Raw genomic sequence first — 22,662 nt, forward strand, 5'->3', positions numbered from 1 at the left:
GGAAATACTGCAGTATATTGACTTAGAATGCCCTATTTTACTGTCATGATGAGTGAATATTGTCAAAAAATACCACACTAAATAGTGACTAAACATGACCCCTTTTAATACATGTTAACCAGGAGTCACTCATTTATAATCGTCTGATAAAATCAACATGCATCTACACTAAAGAGCGGCTATGCGGTTGTTTTGGCTATATTATTTTTTTGTCTCATGCAGCACACTGCCTGCGTCTGAGTAACAAACTAAAAAAAACAACAAACAAAAAAGTGCATGTGATATTAACAGACGAACTACGCTCATATTTATAATTCCAAACAACCAGTAAGCGACAGGTGCTTGGAAACACCGTTTTGTACTAATTTATGGACGAGTCGGCTGCGGTGCGGCCAACTGAATGCGCTGCTTCTCTGCCGCTCACTGCACAGAACAGACGCCGAGAGAGGCGACACTTCTCCAGGAAAGTCAGACCTCACGCTCGCGGTACAGCACTGGCAAAATCTTCCAACTGAACCATAGCTAAGGTTTATCCAAAAAAGACGCTAAGTTTGTCAGTATGAATATTCTATGAAAAAAAAAAAAGCGCTAAAAGGGTCTGAAAGTTACTAAATCTAGTGCTAAAGTCGCGCTCGTGTGTGTGAGACGCGGGAGCTGATGGCAGGGGGCGGTGGATATTTGTGGCAGTCAATGTGGATATTGTGGATGAGATCACGTTCTATTAGTTCTATAGCTTCAGTTTCGGAACTTTCATGCTTAGTAACACATACAGCTGTGCCCTTACCACAGTGCAACAGTGAAAAGGGACCCCTCTCAAACAGTGTCGCGTTCCGAACGTTATTTAAGCGACATACACCATTGCGTATTTAAAAAATTCATAATCATAACAAAAATAAACACCGGTATTCGGTATGAACCGGTATACCGCCCAGCACTACACAAAGTAACTGGCGGCCCTAAAAATAGTCTCTATGAAAAGACCAACCTCTGCAACATTATCAGGGCCTCCCAGCTCATCGATGAGTTCATCGAGCGTGTTGGGCGGCAGATACTCTGCCAGCTGCTCCAGTTTCTCCAGCAGGCCCCTCTTCATCCGCTGGGCATCTTCAACAGCATCCTGACTGGTTACACAGCTGCTCTCCTCTGGCTCACTTTTGGCTTAAGAATAATTATTTAGTGTGATTATTAGTATTGATATACTTTGGACAATGACCTTCATTATACTGCTTTACTGAACAACTTTCAGCTGTTACGTGATGAAACTCACTGCTCACTGGTTACTTACCTACAGCAACCGTGTTGTTTGAAGGTTTGATGGTGGGGGTTGTAAAAGTGGGTCTGGTTGTTCCAAGACCAGAGGCTAACAAGGCACTTTGAATAGAGTCTGGATCAATGCTCTTTTTCTTCTTCTTGTTCCTCTTGTCTTTGCTCTTTTTAGTGTCTTTTCTGATGAGCCACGGATCTAAGTTTCAAACATATGCCAGCATTTGAAAATATGGTATCAACAGTGAATTGAATTAAGAATAAATGACACTACTGTCTTCTGTCAAGCTGCTTATTGGTGAACTGGATTCATTTTATATCTAATGAACTTTGCAACATTGACACAGTTACTGAACAGAAGTGAATCAACGCTGAACTGACCCAAGTTAAATAATGACAGTATTGTCTTCTGTAGAGCTGCTTTACAGCTGCAACATTAACAATGCTAATTTCCTGTTTATCAACGTCAAGCTGCTTTGAAATAATCTGTATAGACCCTTTTCACATTTGCGTTCACATTTGGCCTAATGTGGGGGGGTGGAAATCCACAATAGTGTTTTTACAAAAGATGGAAAAATATAAAGGGAGTACATTGATCAGAAGAGAGACAGATGTCAAATTTGCCATCAGTCCCTCTCCTCCCTCAGATGCTGTATTAGAAACACTCGTGCAAAGGCGTTACCTAGTCTTCTGTAATTTAAAGCCAAGGTAATATGACAATATGTAGAGTTATAATTTACAATGTTAATAACTTTGCATCATCAGTCTGTGAAAAGGGGTCCATTGTATAAAGCACTACTAAATATTGTGGCATGACTATCTTGGGTGTAATAATTTACAATGTTAATAACTGTGGAAATGCATTGTGACAGTCTGTCCATTGTATAAAGCGCTATATAAAAAATGACTACAGATTCTCACCATCTTCCTCATCCTCACTGGAATCATCCTTAAAAGGATTGAAGTCATCTTCATCCTCCTCCCCTGAGCTGACCGACTTGAAGCTGTCATCGCTTTCCGCATCTTTGTCCGAATCATCAAAGTTGCTCTCGTCTGAGCTGGTACCAGACAGACCCCCAGATTTACGAGCCTTCTTCACTTGCTTCTTTGCTTCTGGACCTGCAAACACAAATCACCCACGGTCATTACTCCCCCTCATTTTCAATTTGAGTAACCCAAAAACCCAAGAGTGGTTTTACTTCCTCCAACAAATGTGCTCATAGTTTCAGGTAGGGATGCACCGATATGAAAATTTTGGCCGATACCGATAACCGATTATTCTTTATTTTTGAAAGCCGATAACCGATATGTTGGCCGATAAATCTATATCCAAATTGTTATATACTTTTTGAGAGCCTGATTACAAAAAAGGTCTCATCATTAAAAGTTCAGGTTAGATACTGCTGCTAAATATATCAAGGCATCGCTACTGCGGTTTCCACATGCATGCAAATAGTACCTTTTCGCTTTTTGCCCTTCTGCTCAGCGGAGGTCTCTTTAGGTGAAGGCGTTTCCTTCACACTTAGGTCGATGCCTAAAAGACTGAAGAGTTTTTGTCTGTCTGGTGCAGGAAAATGCTTCTCTACCAGGGACTGCAGTACACCCCTTTAAAAGATTGTGCATAGATACTTTCAGTTAAAAACATCATTGAAAATGATTGAGGACTGTGTCCATTTCATCTGTTACAGACTAAAGCATCTATAAAGGGAATTATTTCCCTTTAAGAAAGAGTTCACCTAAATATTAAAATTTGCTTACCCTCAGGCCATCCAAGATGAGTTTGTTTCTTCATCAGAACAGATTTGGAGAAATTTAGCATTATATCACTTGCTCATCAATGGATGCTCTGCAGTGAATTTTTGCTATAATACTACATTTCTAAAATCTGTTCAGATGAACAAACAAACTCATCTAAATCTTGGATGGCCTGAGGGATAGAACATTTTCATTTTTGGACAAAATATTAAAACCTCTTCCTGCAAATGTATTACACTCACTTTGCAGTGGAGACAAAGTCATTGAGCTCGCCTCCTCCCTCCTCCAAGGCCTCAAGGGTTCGAGCCTCTCCAGTTGATTGAAGACCAATCACCACACACTACAGAGAAGGTTACAGATCAGCACAACCAAAATCACAGTAATTCTTTCTCTCTGAAAGCTTTTTTGTTATAAGAGAATGTCCAATCTAACCTTTCCATTTTTAACCTCCTCTCTGGCCAGCTGCACCACTCTCCGAACCTTGGAGGCAATGCACAGGTACTTGAAGAACCTCTGGTGGGCAGACCAGAACTGACCCCACATGGACTTTTTCATCCGTTGTTCAGCATCCATCAGGTTGGCAGCTTGCTGGAACTTTTCTCTTGCACTGACCCACTGCAAGTTTGCAAAATAACTGACTTTATGATCATTTAAAGGATTCGAAGTAACATAACTAATGGCAAAAAACAGTTCAGTTTTAGTTCCAGCATTTTACGCACCAAACGAACTGCTTTGTTGTACATCTTGATGTAGTCCTGCGTTAAGGGAACTTCTTCGATTTTAAACGTCACGCCTGTGAAGCTCAGCTGTCGAGCAATGTACATTCCTCTCAGCTTCATATCCATGGCAACAATCTCCATGGCACCAACACCTCTAAAATAAACCAACCAAAATAGGGTTGCATTCAATATGGAGGATGTATGCTGGTACTAAAAAGCAAGGTCATGGACACAAACTCTGATCTGAACGACTTGCCTTCTTTCAACAGCTTGGATAAAATTTGTAAATTCCTTAAATGGAGTTCCTTCTCCCCAGATCCCAAGGCGATTCATGTAGGCCATATTGCGGGGTTCGGATGCTCCTACACAAAACCAAACAAATGATGTATAAATAGCAAAATACAGAAATAAATGCATTGGAAAAAGAAACATTAATGCATCCATGCTGATAAGATACATAACATACACAGTCACATACCTGTAGCACTTGCGTACACAACCCGGGCTTTTGGCAGCTTATTCTGCAGCTCTAAAACCGCTAGCCCGGTCTTTGTGGGCTTGGATGACCCAATAGGGCAAACATTTTTGGCTTTGTGACACTCATCAAATATGATCTAAGATGCTCAGTCAAGGGAATCAGTCACCATAGTTACCAGAGAGCTGAATACAATCACACCATGTGAAGCTCTTCATTGCGGTTCAGTCAATATGCAATGAAATGTGATTATTTTTGGTCTAGAGCATGGAATGTTCTTCTAGCAATGTCAAAATTGTGGAAATGAGAATCGTGAATTTATCAACTTTTGATTTTGTTTTTTACATGACAACTAGTGATGCACTGATTTTTTTTTAATATGAAAACTAAATTGAAGTTTTTAAATTTTCTGAGAATCAAAGCCAAATTAAATGTTTTAATAGATCAACACATAAAAACTGAGCTGTATATAAACATTTAAATTGGCCATTAGTTTTTATTAACTTTATCGATATATTAATTTGCTGCTGAAATATGTGACCCTGGATCACAAAACCAGTCATAAGCCGCACGGGTATATTTGAAGCAATAGCCAACAATGCATTGTATGGGTCAAAATTATCGATTTTTCTTTTATGCCAAAAATCATTAGGATATTAAGTAAAGATCATGTTCCATGAAGATATTTTGTAAATTTCCTACCACAAATATAATGTAATTTTTGATTAGTAATATGCATTGCATCTGGACAACTTTAAAGGCGATTTTCTGAATATTTAGATTTTTTTTGTACCCTCAGATTCCAGATTTGCAAATAGTTGTATCTCAGCCAAATATTGTCCAAACAAACCATACATCAATGGAAAGCTTTTTTTAAATTATTAACCCTTATGACTGGTTTTGTGGTCCAGGGTCGCATATAAACATTTAAATGGCTATAATAACTTGTTTTCGTGAGAGATTCATTGACATAACATACATTATGTCAAATGCAATTGCATGTTATTTAATGCGTATCTATAGATTTACTTTTTTTTAACTAGCAAGCTGCAGACATTGAATGGTTTTCCTAAGCTAAATGTAATGTTACATGACATTGTTTACAATCGGTTTTATTTATGTCTTTCCACAGTTGAAATACTGTCACTTGAACTGAGTGCCAAAACGCCACATTAAACAGCGTCAAAACGTCATTTATTGTATGAATTTCAATCTCTGACTTTCTTCCTTCCTACTATTTCCTTCTAACTTGAAAGGATACAACACCATCAAAGTCGTCTCCACACCAGTGTAGTAACTGTTTGAATCTCGTCTTGTACTTTCCCCCAGACTGGCTCTCTCCAATCAAGGATGAGTAAGTGGCAAAGATCACACCTTTTTTCACACTCCCATTGTGTTTTGATGAGATCTTTCCATATTTGAACTGAAAGAGAGATGTTTAGAAAATGTATTTTCTACTCAAAATACAAACATCTCATATGTTGGCTAAGAAGCACTTAATGCACCTTGTTTAGCGAATAGACCTGAATATTCTTTGCTCTGATGTCTCTCAAGTCCCTCTCTGCATCGTATTTCAAGTCATTTGAGACACTAAACCTGTACAGACCGGTGGTGGGAAAAAAAAACATGAATAATGGTACAATTACACACCAAAAAGCAGCTTGAAGGAGGAAGAAAACAAGTGATTACCAAAGGGACCTTTTCCTGCCAAGAAGATAATTTTCATATATGATTCCAGCAATGGTTCTACCCTTTCCAACGCCGGCCCCGTCTCCAATCAAGTAGGCTGCTCTGTCTCCATTTGGTAGGAATGTCTCATGTTGCTGTATGAAGAGACATGATTGAAAGAGACAGATCTAAATACTGCAATACATCATTTTAGAAACTATAGTAATTGTGATTTGACCTGAAAAATGAACTATTTGGTTTTCTAATGGCGCTTTTCCACTGTGTGGTATGACTCGGCATGGTACGACTCGGCATGGCACGGCTCAGTTTGCATTTCCACTGCAGTTTAGTATCACTTTAGAGTGGGCGGGATTATTCACATGTCGTTATAGTTGTGCCACCTCTACTGCTGCGACTCCTGAAAACCTTTTTCATTCCGCGTCGCCCCATCAAGCTCTCACTGGATCCGCTCCTCTGCTATCAACGAGAGGAACGTCTGTACTTCCTCAACAGACAACGAAAATAGCCATTTTTTGGTTGTTAAAAAAAACGGTGTACTCGTTCAAAACAGTTGCGTTCGATCCTTCGCTGGCTGTGCTGATTTAAATCTAGCGGGTCTGTTGTGTCTCTGTGTCGAGGGCAGTGACGATTCTCTCCGGCCAATCAGTGATCAGCAGAGTTTACAAGTCACATTTTGGTAATGGTACGGTTCGCTTTGAACCTCAAACGAGGTGGTACTGAAAAAAGTGCCAGGTACTGTACCCAGTGGAAAACCCCCCAAAAGTGAACCGTACCGTACCATGCAGTGGAAAAGTGACAGAAGTGGTAATAACATTTGAGGTTAGAATATGCAAAAAGGTCCAAACCTGAGCAGCATACGTGACTGCCTCAAGCTGTAGGGCAGATAACCAGCCTCTATCGATGGTCTCCTCTGGAATGGAAAGTCGGTACCACACATCTGGTGGGTTGACACTGGACAGAGAGCTGGTCTCCACAACAGGATCAGGGTGTCGCAGTCCAATTCTCACTGAGAGACGAAATAAGATCAACTTTACAAACTTGCCAAAATAATGGAGAGAAAAAAAAAACTATGGCTTAGTTGGCACTATTATAAATAACAACCCAATATTTTTCATAGATTACATACAATGTACAGCTAAGGAATTGCTGGCTGTGCACATTCCTTTACTTAAGCACTCTGATAACACGTTTATACATACGTTTCATTGGCATGTATTCGGCATACGTCTCTGCATGACCCAGCTCCTCTTCTTCCTCTTCCTCTGGTTCCTCTTCCTCCTTCACTCCTGGTGATTTCTACATTCAAATAAATAAAAACAATCCAAAAAATGTAAGTGACAGCTAAAGGTCTCAGTGAATGTCTCATTACATTTAAATACGAATAAATAAACTTACATTTACAGGTGAGAAGCTCCGCATTTTCATGTCATCGTTGACCCATATTCTTGCTACATCTTTGCTGGACACTTCCTTTTTCAAGCCATTGTTTAATTCCGCTGAAGAAAACGAAGACACAAAAATATTCACAGATATGAGACAAATATTCACACACACCCACAGCGGCTTGCCAGAAATGATACGGCCCCACCACAACATGAAAGCACCTGTGAAAACAGACTCAGTGCACTGCAGTTAAAACCCTACCCATACCTGATCTGTTCATCATCTTTGTGGAGACCAGAATAATTTCTGAAAGGAAGAGCATTGACATTAAAGAAAAAACAGCATGCTTACATCCACACAGTCTCTCTAAACAAGCTTTAGTCAATGCTCAAATTTTTAACAAAGAAACTCTTCAGTGCAACATAAATACTAGAAATTCAAAACAAATTTTTTTTTTCGTTTTAAATTATCGAAGAGTTATTTGGTTTAAAGCAGGGTCATTACCTAAAACTATAAAAAAAAAATCATCTGGTTAACTGAAGAACTGAAGTAAAATAAATATTGGATGAAAAACTTCATGAAAATGAGAAATGCTGCCTTGGCAACTGAAATAAGTTGCACTACTAACCTGAAATAAATAAATGAAACCAAAACAGTAATATTTAAAAATAAAAATAAAAATTAAGAAAAATGACAAAAGCACATAAAATTTAATTAAATTAAAACTAAAATAGAAACTGAAAACAAGCCAAAGCTTATGTGAAATACTAATAAAAACTATTGGTATATAAATAATACTATCATAATAAAAGCACACTGGTCTGAAGCACTGACAACCATCTTTAGCTGCACTATGAACATGGCCTAAATCGATAATATTTGTAACAAAATAGACCTAAAAACAGGTCTATTTCTTAAGAGCATCTAAACGGCTTTAACGCCTCCAAAGGTGGTTTGAGCTCATGTTGGTTTCTTGTTTTGACAGCTGGAGGCGGCACTTGAAAACTGGCACTCAGTGTTAGATCTGCAAAGTGCCACTAAGCCGACAGCTGCATCGACAGACCCTTACAAGCAAAAAAAACCATCTATGATCGCTCGAGGTCCAGCACGTCTGTGGTCTGCCAGCACTTACTTGTGCCTGTGGTTGTTGCCGTAGCAACAGGTTGCGCTATGTCAGGTGGGGGCTTCAACTTCATAAGCTCTCCAAGGCTGCTTGTCTTCAGGCTGCTGGTTCTGAGAAGGTCCTTCAACCTGATCTGCTCATTATTCGGTGGGACCACAGTGCAAACGGTGGGAGAAGACGAAGAGCTCCGTTGTGCTGTCGAACTTGTGTGTACGACCTTGGTTACTGTGATGGTCTGCCTGGATGTGGTCCCGGCGGCTGATGGTTTGGTGACTACAATTGTACCCAGTGATGGCAACTGATTCAGTTGATTTAAAACAAAGGTGGTTGTTGAGGGCTGAGGCTTCTCCTGCAAAGACGACACAGAATATGCAATCAATGCATAATTCTAGGCCTGGGCGATAAAATGGTATCGATATTTAATCGACGGTACACCTTCTTCGATAATGATATAAAAAATGTTCGATATAGTGCACGATATAGGCACGCGTTATGAGTGACGCAGACAGCACACACAAACACATGCTGAATTGAGTGCTGTGCCTGCCTGTGATGAGGAGATTGTGAATAAAAAAATGAATATTAGTCGAATTTAAAATAAACATTTGCATTTGAATGTTAGGAGTGCATCAGGGAGCGTCATCAGTGGCGCACAAGATGCGGTGATAATGACGTAAGTGACGTTGTTGCATTTTAATGTTTTGTTAGTCTTGCCCACGAGACGCGCCGCTGCGGAGTTATTCATTCAAAATATTAGAGTAATATTGAAGCTCAATGCGGAGAAGATCTTGATTAGGTTAAAACCGAAACCAAGCCATTCACACAGAACGCATATTCAGCGCATTTTTTTAGACGGACAAGTACGACTGCTGCACTCGCGTCTCACTCAAGAGATGTAGCCATGCAAAGTTAAAACAGTTTAAACTTTTAGAAAACACGTCGCGAATTTGTGGAGGTTTATTCCTTTTCACTGCGTCTCTTATGTTTTCAAATGCAATCTGCGTGATGGGCGATTCGGCTCTTTGTATTAAGCAATGCATAAATACATGATACTGTTTTGTTCATAATGGTTTATGAAATTTACTAAATTATATTTGATTTATATGACTTAATTTAGACGTAATGCACGTTTTTTTATAGACCATTATTTTCATGCGTTGACTATGTGCTGCATTATTTTGCTCATTGCGCCCTCGGGAGACAAGACAAAACTTTCCTTAAAACCTATTTAATCTGCATATAAAACATTAGAATCATTATCATAGAATACATTATATCGTTGATACTTTTTTTTAGCTATATCACCCAGCCCTACGTAATTCTGAGCTTTACAGTCAAATATTAAAATGTCACAAGCAGTAGCTCCAGACAGACCACCTACAATTCGCTCACTCACTGTCTGCATTACATTTCACAGAATAAAATACATGAAATCACTAGTTCCAATCTGACTAGCTTGATGCAACTTCCAGAAATAAATGCAAACTGTGTTTTTCTTTGTTGCTGTTGTAAAAAAATAAAAAATAAAAAACTTTCAAACAGCTTTGTTTGATTCACTTAGTGCAGGGGTAGGCAAGTTCGGTCCTAGAGAGCCGCAGTCCTGCAGAGTTCAGCTCCAACCCTAATCAAACACACCTGAACAAGCTAATCAATGTCTTCAGGATTAGGATTTCTTCAAGATTTCAGGGTTGGAGCTGAACTCTGCAGGACTGCGGCTCTCTAGGACCGAACTTGCCTACCCCTGACTTAGTTGCAAGTTAGCAGAAACGTATAATGCACTTCATTTTCAGACTTATAACCAGTGAAATAATCTGTAAATCGGGTATAAAATAATACTGAAACTCGATCCTAAACAGCAACTAAAAACTGGTTGGTTGCCTCATGACATACTGGCCTTTCAGCCTAAGTGGGCAGTTCTTGGCAGGGTTATTATAGTTAACTAAAACCATTAAAAAAATATTAAATTGCTTGAAAATAAACATTAATTTAAAAAAAATTATTTCAGCCAGTTGCCAAGACCAGATGTTTCATTTTAGTTTAACTTGCGCATTAAAATAACTAACACTTAGGCCGCGTGTCCACCAAAGAGTTTTTTCCTGAGGAGAGCGTATTTTGTCAATTGTTTTCTATTTATTTTCCACTGATTTACTGATGAGCATTAGCAGCTTCCAGCGCTGTCTGCTTGTGTTCTCTCCTCCATGATCGCTGCTCTGACTCAGAGGTAATAACATATTTAATTTCAGCAACATTACATGGCCAAAACACACATTAGATGGCAGGGCCAGATTTTTTTTTTTCAGAAATTTTTTGGGCCCCCTTCCCTATTAATATAATAGACCTAATATTACCACCCAAGCAAACAAAAATATTTCTTAATCAGTGGAAACCGATACAGTGTTTTCTATCGGAATAAGCGCTTGCGTTCAGTCAATAAAAATCGAATAGTTCTTAATTTGTTTGAAAACTAAGACCATACCATATAGTCGTGGCCTCTGGCTTGCTTAGTTGGGGACACTTCATTTCCGGCGATATCGTTGACATAATTGCAAAGATATTATTTAAAATGAGCTGGATGTTGACATCACTGAATTCAATGATGAACTGTCTTTAACTGAAAAATGAGTGTTTACTATTGTCACTTTGCATTATTGACACCATTTTCCTAATTAATGCTGTTCAGTTGCTTTGACACAATCTGTATTGTTAAAAGCGCTATATAAATAAAGGTGACTTGACTTGACTTTCCGTCCTGAAATCTCATGAGGGTTGAACTAATTTTTTACCGATCGAATCTGTATTTCCCGTGCAATATTTAAAGTCTGCAGTGCAAAGTCGACCTGAAGTGGTGGGTTTTCTATTGAAAACTATTTTCAGTTGCGGGACATTTTACAAATCAAAATAAATGTACGAGTCTCACTAGCGCTCTGTTCTTCTGACAGTTCGGGAGAGAGGGAGTGGCGTCTTGCATTATGTCGACCTGCAAATGCAGACACGATGGCTGGATTGAGTTTACATTACACTGAGAACCGATCACAATGCGTCCTCAACTACCTCTGGACCAGGACACACTGATCGGATAACATTCCGATCAGAAGCGCGTTTACACTTGTCTTTTCAATGTGTATGTGGACAACATCCAGATACAGGTCGCATGTTAATGGCAAGTGTAAACGCAGCCAATATTGCTTGTCTATGAGTACTTTACCAAATGGAACTGCCAGACTACCATAATATTGTTCTGAAAAATAATGCTTGGAGAAACATTTCATTCACAATGCATTTGCCATATTTCAGTGGATATTGCATATAGCAACCACAGCGTCTCAACTGGAAAAAAAAACGCTGCGCTCTCAAGCACTCACAGCTGGGCATTTTCAGCAGAGGGCCTGGCATTTTCAGCTGGCTAAAAACGCTTTGGTGGATACGCTGCCTTAATCTTAAAAATTTATAAAAATCTACATTGACATTAAAAAAACTAGGCAACAAATTACAAAAAGATAAAATTACTAAAATTTTCACTAAAATTAAGATGGAAAATAAAAAAAAGAACATTTTGAATACAAATAACTATTATAGTAATTCAATGACACTAAAATCACATTGTTTCTTGGCCAGAATAAGCTGCAATCTGAACTAGATTTTAGGTTGTTAGTGATGCTTACCCTGATTGTGACAGTAGGAGTAGGTGGTACTGTAGGTTCAATCCTAACAATTCCAGAAGCTTCATTACTGAGACCAATGTCAAGTGCATTTAATGAGACTGACTGAAAAGGAAAAGGAAAAGAAAAAAGATGACTCAATCACTTGTTAATCATCAAATATGCTACTTTGAGAAAGAATGCTTTTAATTTCAGTTTTGTTTTTAGTAGGTCTGGGTTGACCATCATTTTGATGAACTAATATTGGTTCTTAAATCCCAATCTATGCTGTTTTCTATTGTTGCATGTACAAAACTTCACTAAACATTATTTGTTGCGAGCCTCACTTCCTACAAGCTCAATACAGTTTGTGTTTTGTTGCTTTTGATATCTCAGCTTTTAAATTATGTTAATTTATCACAAAATTCAAACAATAAATGTGGTTTTGGGGCTTTTTAATATGTTACAACAGATCGCTGTAGGGCCTCAGTTCAAGCGCCATGTGAACCAATCACCCCTTCCACTTTACTATTAGTTATAGCACAAAATAAATATGAATGATCATCAGAAGACATGTAATCGCTCAATCCAGTGTTTCAACTGCAGAAAAATGACACAAAGCAACATTCACCTCAGGAAAGCCATTCGATATCCATTACTTAGCTAGAAAAACAACTCAAGAGTGGAATATTTTGCTAAAAATATGCAGTATATGACAATCATTATATGTTCTTCAATACTTAATGTAGGTTTGAATAAATCCACTAGTAAAACAAGTTCAAATTATTTTATTTCAACAAATTTAAGTAAAACTATTTTAATATAATTAAGTTTACATAAAAATTGTCTTATGTGCAACTCAAATTTCTGTATACAATGTTAATTGTATATTTAAAACTAAACTGCAATAAAATTTAATTTTAGCCTTTAACATTAACGTACCAACTGACAGGTTCCCTGTACATTTACATTTAGTCATTTAGCAGACACTTTTATCCAAATGACTTACAAATGAGGACAATGGAAGCAATCAAAATCAACAAAAGAGCAATGATACGCAAGTGCTATAACGAGTCTCAGTTAGCTTAACGCAGTACACGTACCATGTTTTTTTTATTATATAATAAATAAAAAGGAAACAGATACAATAGAAAAAAAGAGCAAGCTAGTGTTAGAGGCCTTCAAAAAAAGGCCTGTATAGTTTAAAGCTTTAGTTTCGTAGTTTTCTTACGAAATATTAACATGTACTGTACCAGATACACATCCAAACTATTAGATATTTTAATCAATTGAAAATGGATTTGTAAAATCTGTGTTAATACCCCCAGCCTTAGGTTTGAATTTAAGGGGGAAAAAACTAAACACTTGATTGTGATGTTTAAAGCAGATAAAAGAACACTAGCTCTGCGGTGCACAACATTATAAACCGCGCATGCGCAGCTGTTTACAGGCCCAGTGTGAGGCTGATCAGCAACTATCCATAACATGTTAAAGTTACAGCACTATAATTACATGTTATGCGCTTAACGCATAGTAGTTATTTTGAAACAACTAAATTGTTTGGTTAGTCGCCTCCTGATAAATATTATAACTTTTTTTACTACTGCTTCTCACAATTATTTATATTCTATATGATTTATAATTAGAATCAGAATCAGAAAGGTCTTTATTGCCACACAAGGAATTTTCCTTGGGAAATGAAGTTTCTAGTGCACAAATACAACAAGACGCATAATAAATATTCAGAATAGAAATAATAAATGAAAGAATAAAATATATAAAGACCGACTGAGACAGAATAAAAACACTTTTAGATGTGTATTTACATGTTAGGTAAACTTTTAAGATTTAGATTATAATTCAGAGCGTTTTTGTAAGAATATTTATACTTTTTATATTTACACTAAATCTGCAGTTTTCTATATATATATATTAAAACATTTACGTGTTACATTTCTCATATTTGTTTACTTTGAATTTAAGTACTAAAATATCTCAAACTAAAATAAAAAATATTACAACTACATATTTAAAAAATAACATGCACAACAGAATTACTAAAAAGTGAACTAATATAATGACAACAAAAACTCTTGAAATAATTCAGTTTTTACAAAGTATAAAACTATATCATTTATATTAATGTAACACTACAATGTTTTATATGTGGGAATTACAATTGATTCTAATTATAATTCAAAGGAATTTTTTTATAAAACATTTAGGCTACACTAAATGTAGTTGTTGTTTTCTTGTTTTTTTATAATAACATACACCATGTTTTTGTCACTTTAATCAGTCTGAATAAGCTCTTTTGCACTACAATCATTATATCTGCACTGTTGTTTACTTCACTGGTTTGCACTCTATCTGCCATGTGCCTTGTGCTGCTTTATATATTTTTTTACATTTTACCTTATTTGTATAGCTGTATTTTATATTTAATCTGTATCTATCTGTATTTATGTTCTACTGTTAGTGTTATCTGTATGCACCAAGGGTCTGAGAGTAACGCAATTTAAATTCTCTGTGTGTATGTGCTGTACAAGTGAAAGAATTGACAATAAAGCTGACTTGACTTGACTTGAGAGTGTGTAAATTTTGACTACAACATGTGCTTTGTCATGTCTGTTATTTGCATTGGATACCAAATACATGACCACGTTTTACTCCACTGTTTATTATTTAATGCCTCATAAACCAAAATTTGATGTACACAGAAAACTCAAGCCAGTTGGCGCCTCCTTTCTAAATCTCACTGTTTTGCAGGACGTCATATGCAACGGACGCTCGCCATTTCACCGTCTCTTACAGCGCAGCAGCTCCAAATCGCAGCATCATGAAGCCATCTCCGTCAAACTCATCCAGGACGGCAAAACTTCTCAATTATTCTGCATGCAAAATGAGCCACAGAAGAATGGAGATTGTAAGGAAGAAGGAAATAAGTGCACGATCTGTCTCTTGACATTGGTCACGTTCACTGAATTTGTTGCAAGTCATTCGTTTGTGTGTATTGCAGCCAGGAGAGGTAGTACTGTAAATGGTGAGTTCATCCTCCCAAAAATGGCTGTGAATGAAGAGCTGGTGCACAGAGCCGAGGAGCAGACGCATCAGCTGCACTGCACTGCATCATACATCCACGCCAGCAGTGCCGTCACTTCCCCCAGTCAGAGGAAACGAGCCTGTCGAACAGTTAAAGTAAAGACATCTACAAAGAGAATGTAAGTCAGTGATGTATTTGAGTATCAATCACAGAAAGGTTATTAACATCTGTGCCTAAAAATTGAAGGTATTATTTTTTCAATTTTGTTCAGCTACTAGATGAGCAATCATTTTAATTATTGTAAGATTGCTTTATCAATTTTATTTGACAAAACTATATATATCCATCATTATCATTAACTAAAACATAAAAAAATTTACTGAAATAAAATGTAATATTAAAAAACTTTTATTTTAGGTATTTCTTATTTTTCTTTAGTTTAAGTACTAACAACAAAAAATAAATAAAAAAAATTACTAATAAATTACAAAAACGCACAACAAAATTCCTAATTTTAACAAATGAGAATGTAAAGTATAAAAATCGAATTCAAAATTATTTTAGTATCAATGATACTAAAATATTATATAAAGTTTTTTACACACACACTTGTTTCTATATCTTGTGAATGATTTATCATTGCACATTATTACTAATGTGTACAGTATATAAATGTACTGTATTATGAACATTTTCTTCTTCTTTCTTGACATTCTTGTATCACTAATCAATTTTTGTCTTGCAGTACTGATACCAAGAGCACTCAAAGCCGAAAGGTTACAGATTATTACCCCATCAGAAGAAGCTCTAGAAAAAGCAAAAGTGAACTGAAGGTAGTGCTCAGATTTTGTGTTTTTCATAGGCGTTACATCAGCCAAAGTTATAATATTAATGCATATGCCTGTTTTCTGTCACCAGTGTGAAGAGAAGAGGCACATAGACATGCTGATCACAAACGGGATTGAGAATGGAATGATGGTAATTTTGGACATGATGAATTCAGTTTCATGATGAACTCTGCTGGATGGACGCAAGCGTACCTTCATGTTGTTCTTGACAGGTCAGATACATTGAAGGAAAGGGCAGGGGAGTTTTCGTCACACAGAAGTTCCAGAAAGGCCAGTATGTAGTGGAGTATCATGGAGATCTGCTGCAGATAACGGACGCCAAAAAAAGGGAGGCTTTATACACACAAGATCCAACCACTGGCTGCTACATGTATTACTTTCAGTATCTCAGCAAAACATATTGGTAGGTACCACACCCACTGTGGGGGAATACAGTAAAAATACAGTAGCAACATTTTAGATTTTACAAATTAAACCTAAATTTACAATAAAAAAAAACTGATATGATGTTAACTTACCAACTTAGTAGTCTGTTTTGTATCTTTTATAATATACTGACAACCACCATAAAAAATTAACTATGATTCATTGTTACTTTCTCATCTCACATAGCTTTTCCACAAGCTGATATATTCATATAAATACAAAACACCATCATGGTAACACATGACACTAAAATAATGCAATAAACCGTAATTTAACAACATACAATGTAATGAAACCCTGATGTACATAACTGATAGGAAAAACCAACAAATGTAAAGTGTCTTGCAGGAAATTCTGGGAATGTCAATTTATGGTTTTCACTGTCAATAAGAGAGCTTGTTCTTTTTCACTTCTAAAACGGTAACCGTATTTTACTGTAAAACTACATGAAATGTCCCATTAGATTTTTTTTTTTAAATTATTATTGTATATAGTAAGGAAACTTACTGTTAACCAGTTAATGTTTTACTGTAGCATTTGAGTCTTTTATCATTAAAATGACAAACATCTTTTACAGTGCACTTTTTCCTTTTTTAATCTAGTTTTTATTGAATTTAGTCAAAGGAACCAGTAGTAAGCTGTCCTAAAGATTAAAAATTAAAACTGTTTTGCTTCTCACACTCGGGCCATTCAAGATGTAAATAAGTTTGTTTCTTCATGGGAACAGATTTGGAGAAATGTAGCATTACATCACTTGCTCACTAATGGATGCTCTGCAGTGAATGGGTGCCGTCAGAATGAGAGTCCAAACAGCTGATAAAAACATCACAATAATCCACACCACTCCAGTCCATCAGTTAACATCGTGTGAACAGAAGTGCAGTGTGTTTGTAAGAAACAACCATCAAGACATTTTAAATTTCAAACCATTAGTTGGACTCTTATCCTGACGGCACCCATTCACTGCAGAGGATCTATTGCTGAGTGATGTAATGATACATTTCTCATCTACTCCGCTACATCTAGGATGGCGTGAGGGTGAATAAATTGTCAGCAATTTTTCATTTTTGGTTGAACTGTTCCTTTGAGCAGTGAAACCGCAGCATTTTAAACGCTGTCTGAAATCTAGCACATTTCTTCCCCGACAGTGTGGACGCTACGAAGGAGTCGGATCGATTGGGAAGGCTCATTAACCACAGTAAAAACGGCAATTGTCAAACCAAACTCCACGATATTAATGGAATACCTCACCTTATCCTCGTGGCCTCCAGAGACATCCAGAAAGGAGAAGAACTTCTTTACGACTACGGTGACCGCAGTAAAGCTTCGATAGAAGCTCACCCGTGGCTGAAGCATTAATGTACTGAGAGGAGGGAAAAACACCTTGTTTCTTAACTAGACAGTTTTTAATGTAATTATTGCCTTAGTAAACAGAATGTTTTGGGCTAGTAAGTGTATGGGTATGTCACACAGTGACTTAACATGTCAAACACGTTAGATTGCAGTACATATTCGACCTGTCCTACTTTTAAGATATTTATCCTGCTCTATGACATGCTAGTTTGGGCACATTTCTTTTTGTATATTTTATATATTGGTAGATCAGTGCTTCCAAAGCATGCAGTTATAGTCCAACTTTCTGCATTTTTATAAGAGTTTTCTTAATCTAATCTTATGTAAGGTAGTTAGAGGCTTAGCAATAATTATATATAATGCCCAAATGTTTGTTTGACGCAGAAAACCGGTGATGCTAAAAGGAGCTGCATTTTAAAAGGTTCTGAAAACTGGAATGTGAAACCAAACTTTGACATCATTTGAAATGTTACCGTTGTACAATGCTGAGTGTGGCGTGATTAACTTGAACAAAGCTGTACCTGTTACACAAAACTGAGTGTTGATGACCAAAAGCTGACTGAATGTGTTCCAATCAATCTGTATGAGATGGTAGATGCATTGTTTAAATAAATGATTTTATGCAGTGCTTTGCCTTTGTTTTTGTATATACAGTGTTGTCCAGAAGTCTGGACCAAATCCTATATATTCTTATATGACTGCAGCACTCAAGCTGACTTCATTGAAACCTGATGATCATGTTCTCAGCATGATTTCAATGTCACAGATTAGCTTATTTAATTAGCGGCCTTCAAATAGAGCAGAATGTTTAAGAATAAATCTCCATTTTATGTCTAACATTTTATTAACCCCTGATTTTCAATATGTGTGTATGTGTATATATTCGTGTATATATCTATGGTTGCAACCATAACCATTTCTAAGGAACTACATTGTTTGGTGGAAGAATAATGTTTATATTAATATCATTACACTTTATTTGCTCCGTTTTATTTTGTGAAACTCCACTTCGCGTTGTGCATAACAACGCCCCTTAGCTGTTATAATAAAGCAATAAGGCCCATGAAGCCGTGGTTTACAGTGAATTTATAACGGCCAAGGGGCTGTTATAAATTCACTGTAAACCACGGCTTCACGGGGCTTATTGCTTTTATAAAACGGTTATTCCATATATGTAGCAAGGTTTCACAAAATAGAACAAAGCAAATAAAATATATTAATAAAAATATTCATTTTTTTTATATTAATATATATATATACAGTGGGTACGGAAAGTATTCAGACCCCCTTAAATTTTTCACTATTTGTTATATTGCAGCCATTTGCTAAAATCATTTAAGTAAATTTTTTTTCCTCATTAATGTACACACAGCACCCCATATTGACAGAAAAACACAGAATTGTTGACATTTTTGCAGATTTATTAAAAAAGAAAATTGATAAATTCACTGTAAACCACGGCTTCTCGGGGCTTATTACTTTATTTAAACACACACACACACACACACACACACACACACACAGGATCCGTCGAGCGGCACAGCCAGAGTTTCCACACGGACAGTTTTAGAAGACGCGCACACAAGGTTTGTGTTTATGCTTTACATTACTGTACTACAGAAATGTTATGTCAGATTATTCAAGATTTAAAAAACCCAGAATGTGTAGTGTTGATGCATTTGAAAGCATATGACTAAGAGTTGATTTAAGCACGTGATTGCTTGTATTCGATTTTAAATGGCTGTATAATCTCAGCTAACGTTAGTTTGGTAACGAGTATAAAAGCAGCATCCTAAACCCAGTGAATCGCTAAGACAGCATTTATAAAGTAGAGAGGTAACGTTACTCAGCAGTCTGCATTCATTTTGTGGCATGCTGAAGATTAATGTATTTTATTACAATTTGCGCTCAAAATATTAGGCAGATTTATTAAATGCATACAATCGCAGTAGTTTTATTGTCTTAAATAAAGTCTGATGATGCCAATTGTAATCTGTGGCCCTTAGCATTTGATGTGGTTTGGCCTCTGAACCTGAGTACCCCTTTATTCGTGTCAGCTCCAGTGCTGTTAACATTGAAACCAAATACTAAAACATTTTCAAAATTCAAATACAAACGATTTCCCCAGTTCTTTCTTTGGACCCTAAGTTATGATTTCAGTAAGAATTCACACAGGAATCAACATTGTGTCATTATTTACTCGCCCTCGTGTCGCCCCAAACTGATATGCTGGTATTTCTCTCCATCAATATGACATAAAGTGCATACAACTCGTGCGCTATATTACACAAATGTGAGGATTGGGGAAAACTTGTGTTCCAGAGAAAGGTTGTGAGGATGAATAAATAATAAACTTTTTTTTTAGTCTATTTATTTTTTAAACAACTGGATTTTGCATGAATTATTGCATAAATTATTCTAAATGTAATCAGATTTTTTTTTTAAATGTAGAAAATATCTAATAAAATGCAAAATAATTAACATATTGTTTAATTTCTGTTTTGAGTAAACTATTTCTTTAGGAACTGGATTCTACATGCACAAAAATCACATATCTATTTTTATTTACATATTTCTATAGGAACTGGCTGGATTTCACAGGCATAAATTAAAATCATATACAACATTTATTTTTATAATAGTCTTTTTGTGTTAACCATTTCCTGACAAACTGGGTTTTGCATGCAAAAAATTAAAAAGTAATATATATATATATATGTTAACTTTTTTCAGGAACTTATTAGTAACTTAAATAGTTTAGGAACTATTTTGTATGAGTTATTGCATAAATTATTGTAAACAAAATGACAAATTTATTTGTAATTACAAAATGATTTGTAATCTACAAACCTTTAAATTAATTATAATTATAAAAGTTGCATAAATTGCATAAATCATTTTAAATTGTAATCTAGAAACTTTTAAATACAAAGATTATTATCATTTTTAACTAACATTTTTTTTAGGAACTCGATTTTGCATGAATTATTTCATAAATGATGTAATCTATAAATTGTAACCATAGCTCTCCACCCTCAGATGATGAGCGAGTGGAGTCCTGTGGCGAAGGTTTACGAGCCTCTCAAAGCGGGCAGCATCGATGGCACAGATTTGGAGCCCCACGACAAAGCCGTCTGGAGGGCCATGATGGCCCGTTACCAGCCTAACAAGGGTGTGACCGGTGACCCTCACCTGACGCTGTTCGTGGCGCGCCTGAATCCACAGACGTCTGAGGACAAGCTCCAGGAAGTCTTCTCCAAGTTTGGAGACATCCGCAGGGTACGTCTGGTCTGGGACATCGTGACAGGTTTCTCCAAGCGTTATGCCTTCGTCGAGTACAAGGAGGAGCGGTCGGTGAAGAGAGCCTGGAGAGACGCCAACAAGCTGGTGGTGGACCAGTACGAACTCTTCGTGGACTTCGAACAAGAGCGGACGCTCCAAGGCTGGATTCCACGGCGACTCGGAGGAGGCCAAGGGGGCAAAAAGGAATCGGGTCAGCTGAGGTTTGGAGGCAGGGATAGACCTTTCCGAAAGCCCATCAATCTGACATCCATGATGCCCCAGAACAGATCAGCGGATAGATGGGATGCATCGAGTGGGAGGGAGGAAAGACAAAGAGACCAAGAACAAGATAGGGAACACAGGCGATGGCGGGAGAGGAAAAGCGACTGGGATCGAGGGAATGATAGAGGTTACTACAAAGAGAAAAGAGACTCGAAACACCACCGGGACCGAAGCCGTGAGAGAGACTCCAACAGAAAGGAAGACAGAAGACACAGAGATTCCTACAGAGATCGAGAATGAAGCTTTCTTTTCTTACTCTAGATTTTTTTTTTCCCCCCACTGATGTGAATTTAGTTTGAAATAAAAATGTATCTAAACAATAAAGCTTGAAGTTGGTAAGATCATTTTTTCAGCAAGGATGCATTAAATTGATCAAAAGTGACAGTACAGAGTAGACATTAATGTTGTTCTCTTAAACTTTCTATTCACCAAAGAAACCTAAAAAATGGTTTCCACAAAAATATGAAGTTTTCAACATTGATACTAATCAGAAATGTTTCTTGAGCAGCAGATCAGCATATTAGACTGATTTCTGAAGATCATGTGACACTGAAGACTGGAGGAATGATGCTGAAAATTCAGCTTTGATCACAGAAATAAATTACATTCTAAAATATATTCCAATTAAATAAACTTATTTTAAATTGTAATAATATTTCACAATATAGCACTCTTTACTGTATTTTTGATCAAATGAATGCCGCTTTGAAGAGCAGAAGAAACTTCTTTTGAACCTAACCTCATTTTTTTTCCCATTGAAGTGAATTTAGTTTGAAATCAGTTTATTCAAACATGAAAATGCTGTCATTATTTACTCCTACAAAATGGAATGACATTAAGCGGAGTAAAGAATGACAAAATGTTCATTTTTGAACCAGAAAATGTTCCCTTTAGAATTGAATTTCATTAGGTTTGTTATAAAGAACAAATAATTTGTCCTACAAATATTTTGGCATGAAATATGAGCTACACATTTCAAACTACTGTACCATAACCTCATCCCTACAGTCTCACTATGGTCTGTCCAGATCTAAAGTTACAAAAATCATCTCACAAATGTCTGCTGTGTATCTGTGCTCTTGCTTGACACATTTCAGCTCATACAAGCAGTGATAATCAAGCATTTAATCTCCCTTCGCCTCTATAAAGCACTCTTTAGTCGCTAGTATACAGAAACAATGTTATATAGCTGTTACTGCGCAGCACGAGTGTTAGAGGAGTGAGCGGGACTTTGATTCTGACTGGCTGATTCTAACGATCCTCCTGCTGATTGGTCGCACAGATAGCCCCACAATCAGCCAATCAGAATGTGCTCTTTACAGTCAGTGGCTCTAATGAGGGAGTGGGGGGGGGGGGGGGGGGGGGGGGGGGGGGCGGGGGCGG

At 36.9% G+C, this 22,662-nt stretch overlaps 3 protein-coding genes across 3 annotated transcripts in view; 2 read left to right on the plus strand and 1 right to left on the minus strand.

The window, feature by feature from the left end:
- Positions 1-12,690, minus strand: part of LOC107554511 (strawberry notch homolog 1) — a 22,721-nt gene extending 10,031 nt beyond the window's left edge. The window contains exons 1-19 of the mRNA XM_016237031.1: positions 12,677-12,690; positions 12,070-12,202; positions 8,417-8,756; positions 7,552-7,590; positions 7,297-7,397; positions 7,101-7,197; positions 6,747-6,907; positions 5,902-6,035; positions 5,718-5,808; positions 5,474-5,635; positions 4,216-4,351; positions 3,994-4,099; positions 3,738-3,891; positions 3,451-3,633; positions 3,261-3,358; positions 2,723-2,868; positions 2,185-2,382; positions 1,286-1,462; positions 986-1,158 (exon numbers count right to left, since the gene is read on the minus strand). Of these exons, the coding sequence (XP_016092517.1) occupies positions 986-1,158; positions 1,286-1,462; positions 2,185-2,382; positions 2,723-2,868; positions 3,261-3,358; positions 3,451-3,633; positions 3,738-3,891; positions 3,994-4,099; positions 4,216-4,351; positions 5,474-5,635; positions 5,718-5,808; positions 5,902-6,035; positions 6,747-6,907; positions 7,101-7,197; positions 7,297-7,397; positions 7,552-7,590; positions 8,417-8,756; positions 12,070-12,202; positions 12,677-12,690 (2,643 nt within the window). The remainder of the gene's footprint in view (positions 1-985; positions 1,159-1,285; positions 1,463-2,184; positions 2,383-2,722; positions 2,869-3,260; positions 3,359-3,450; positions 3,634-3,737; positions 3,892-3,993; positions 4,100-4,215; positions 4,352-5,473; positions 5,636-5,717; positions 5,809-5,901; positions 6,036-6,746; positions 6,908-7,100; positions 7,198-7,296; positions 7,398-7,551; positions 7,591-8,416; positions 8,757-12,069; positions 12,203-12,676) is intronic.
- Positions 12,691-14,657: 1,967 nt separating this feature from the next.
- Positions 14,658-18,340, plus strand: LOC107554512 (N-lysine methyltransferase SETD8-A-like). The gene is made up of 7 exons (XM_016237032.1): positions 14,658-14,671; positions 14,766-14,971; positions 15,065-15,266; positions 15,834-15,921; positions 16,007-16,066; positions 16,149-16,339; positions 17,511-18,340. Exons 1-7 carry the CDS (start codon positions 14,658-14,660, stop codon positions 17,719-17,721), a joined length of 972 nt encoding a protein of 323 aa, XP_016092518.1. The 3' UTR covers positions 17,722-18,340.
- Positions 18,341-19,204: 864 nt separating this feature from the next.
- LOC107554519 (U11/U12 small nuclear ribonucleoprotein 35 kDa protein-like) lies at positions 19,205-21,560 on the plus strand. The gene is made up of 2 exons (XM_016237038.1): positions 19,205-19,301; positions 20,755-21,560. Exon 2 carries the CDS (start codon positions 20,755-20,757, stop codon positions 21,517-21,519), a length of 765 nt encoding a protein of 254 aa, XP_016092524.1. The 5' UTR covers positions 19,205-19,301; the 3' UTR covers positions 21,520-21,560.
- Positions 21,561-22,662: the final 1,102 nt, after the last annotated feature.

Source organism: Sinocyclocheilus grahami, unplaced genomic scaffold (genome assembly GCF_001515645.1).
Source record: "Sinocyclocheilus grahami isolate Dianchi unplaced genomic scaffold, SAMN03320097.WGS_v1.1 scaffold505.1, whole genome shotgun sequence".
NCBI classification, from domain to species: Eukaryota; Metazoa; Chordata; class Actinopteri; order Cypriniformes; family Cyprinidae; genus Sinocyclocheilus; species Sinocyclocheilus grahami.

Bases quoted from the DNA above. Each gene is read 5' to 3' on its own strand.
- LOC107554519 (XM_016237038.1), top strand. From the start codon at position 20,755: ATGATGAGCGAGTGGAGTCCTGTGGCGAAGGTTTACGAGCCTCTCAAA.
- LOC107554512 (XM_016237032.1), top strand. The intron at 14,972-15,064 runs GTAAGGAAGAAG...TGTGTATTGCAG, and splicing joins GCCACAGAAGAATGGAGATT to CCAGGAGAGGTAGTACTGTA. The intron at 15,267-15,833 runs GTAAGTCAGTGA...TTTGTCTTGCAG, and splicing joins AAGACATCTACAAAGAGAAT to TACTGATACCAAGAGCACTC.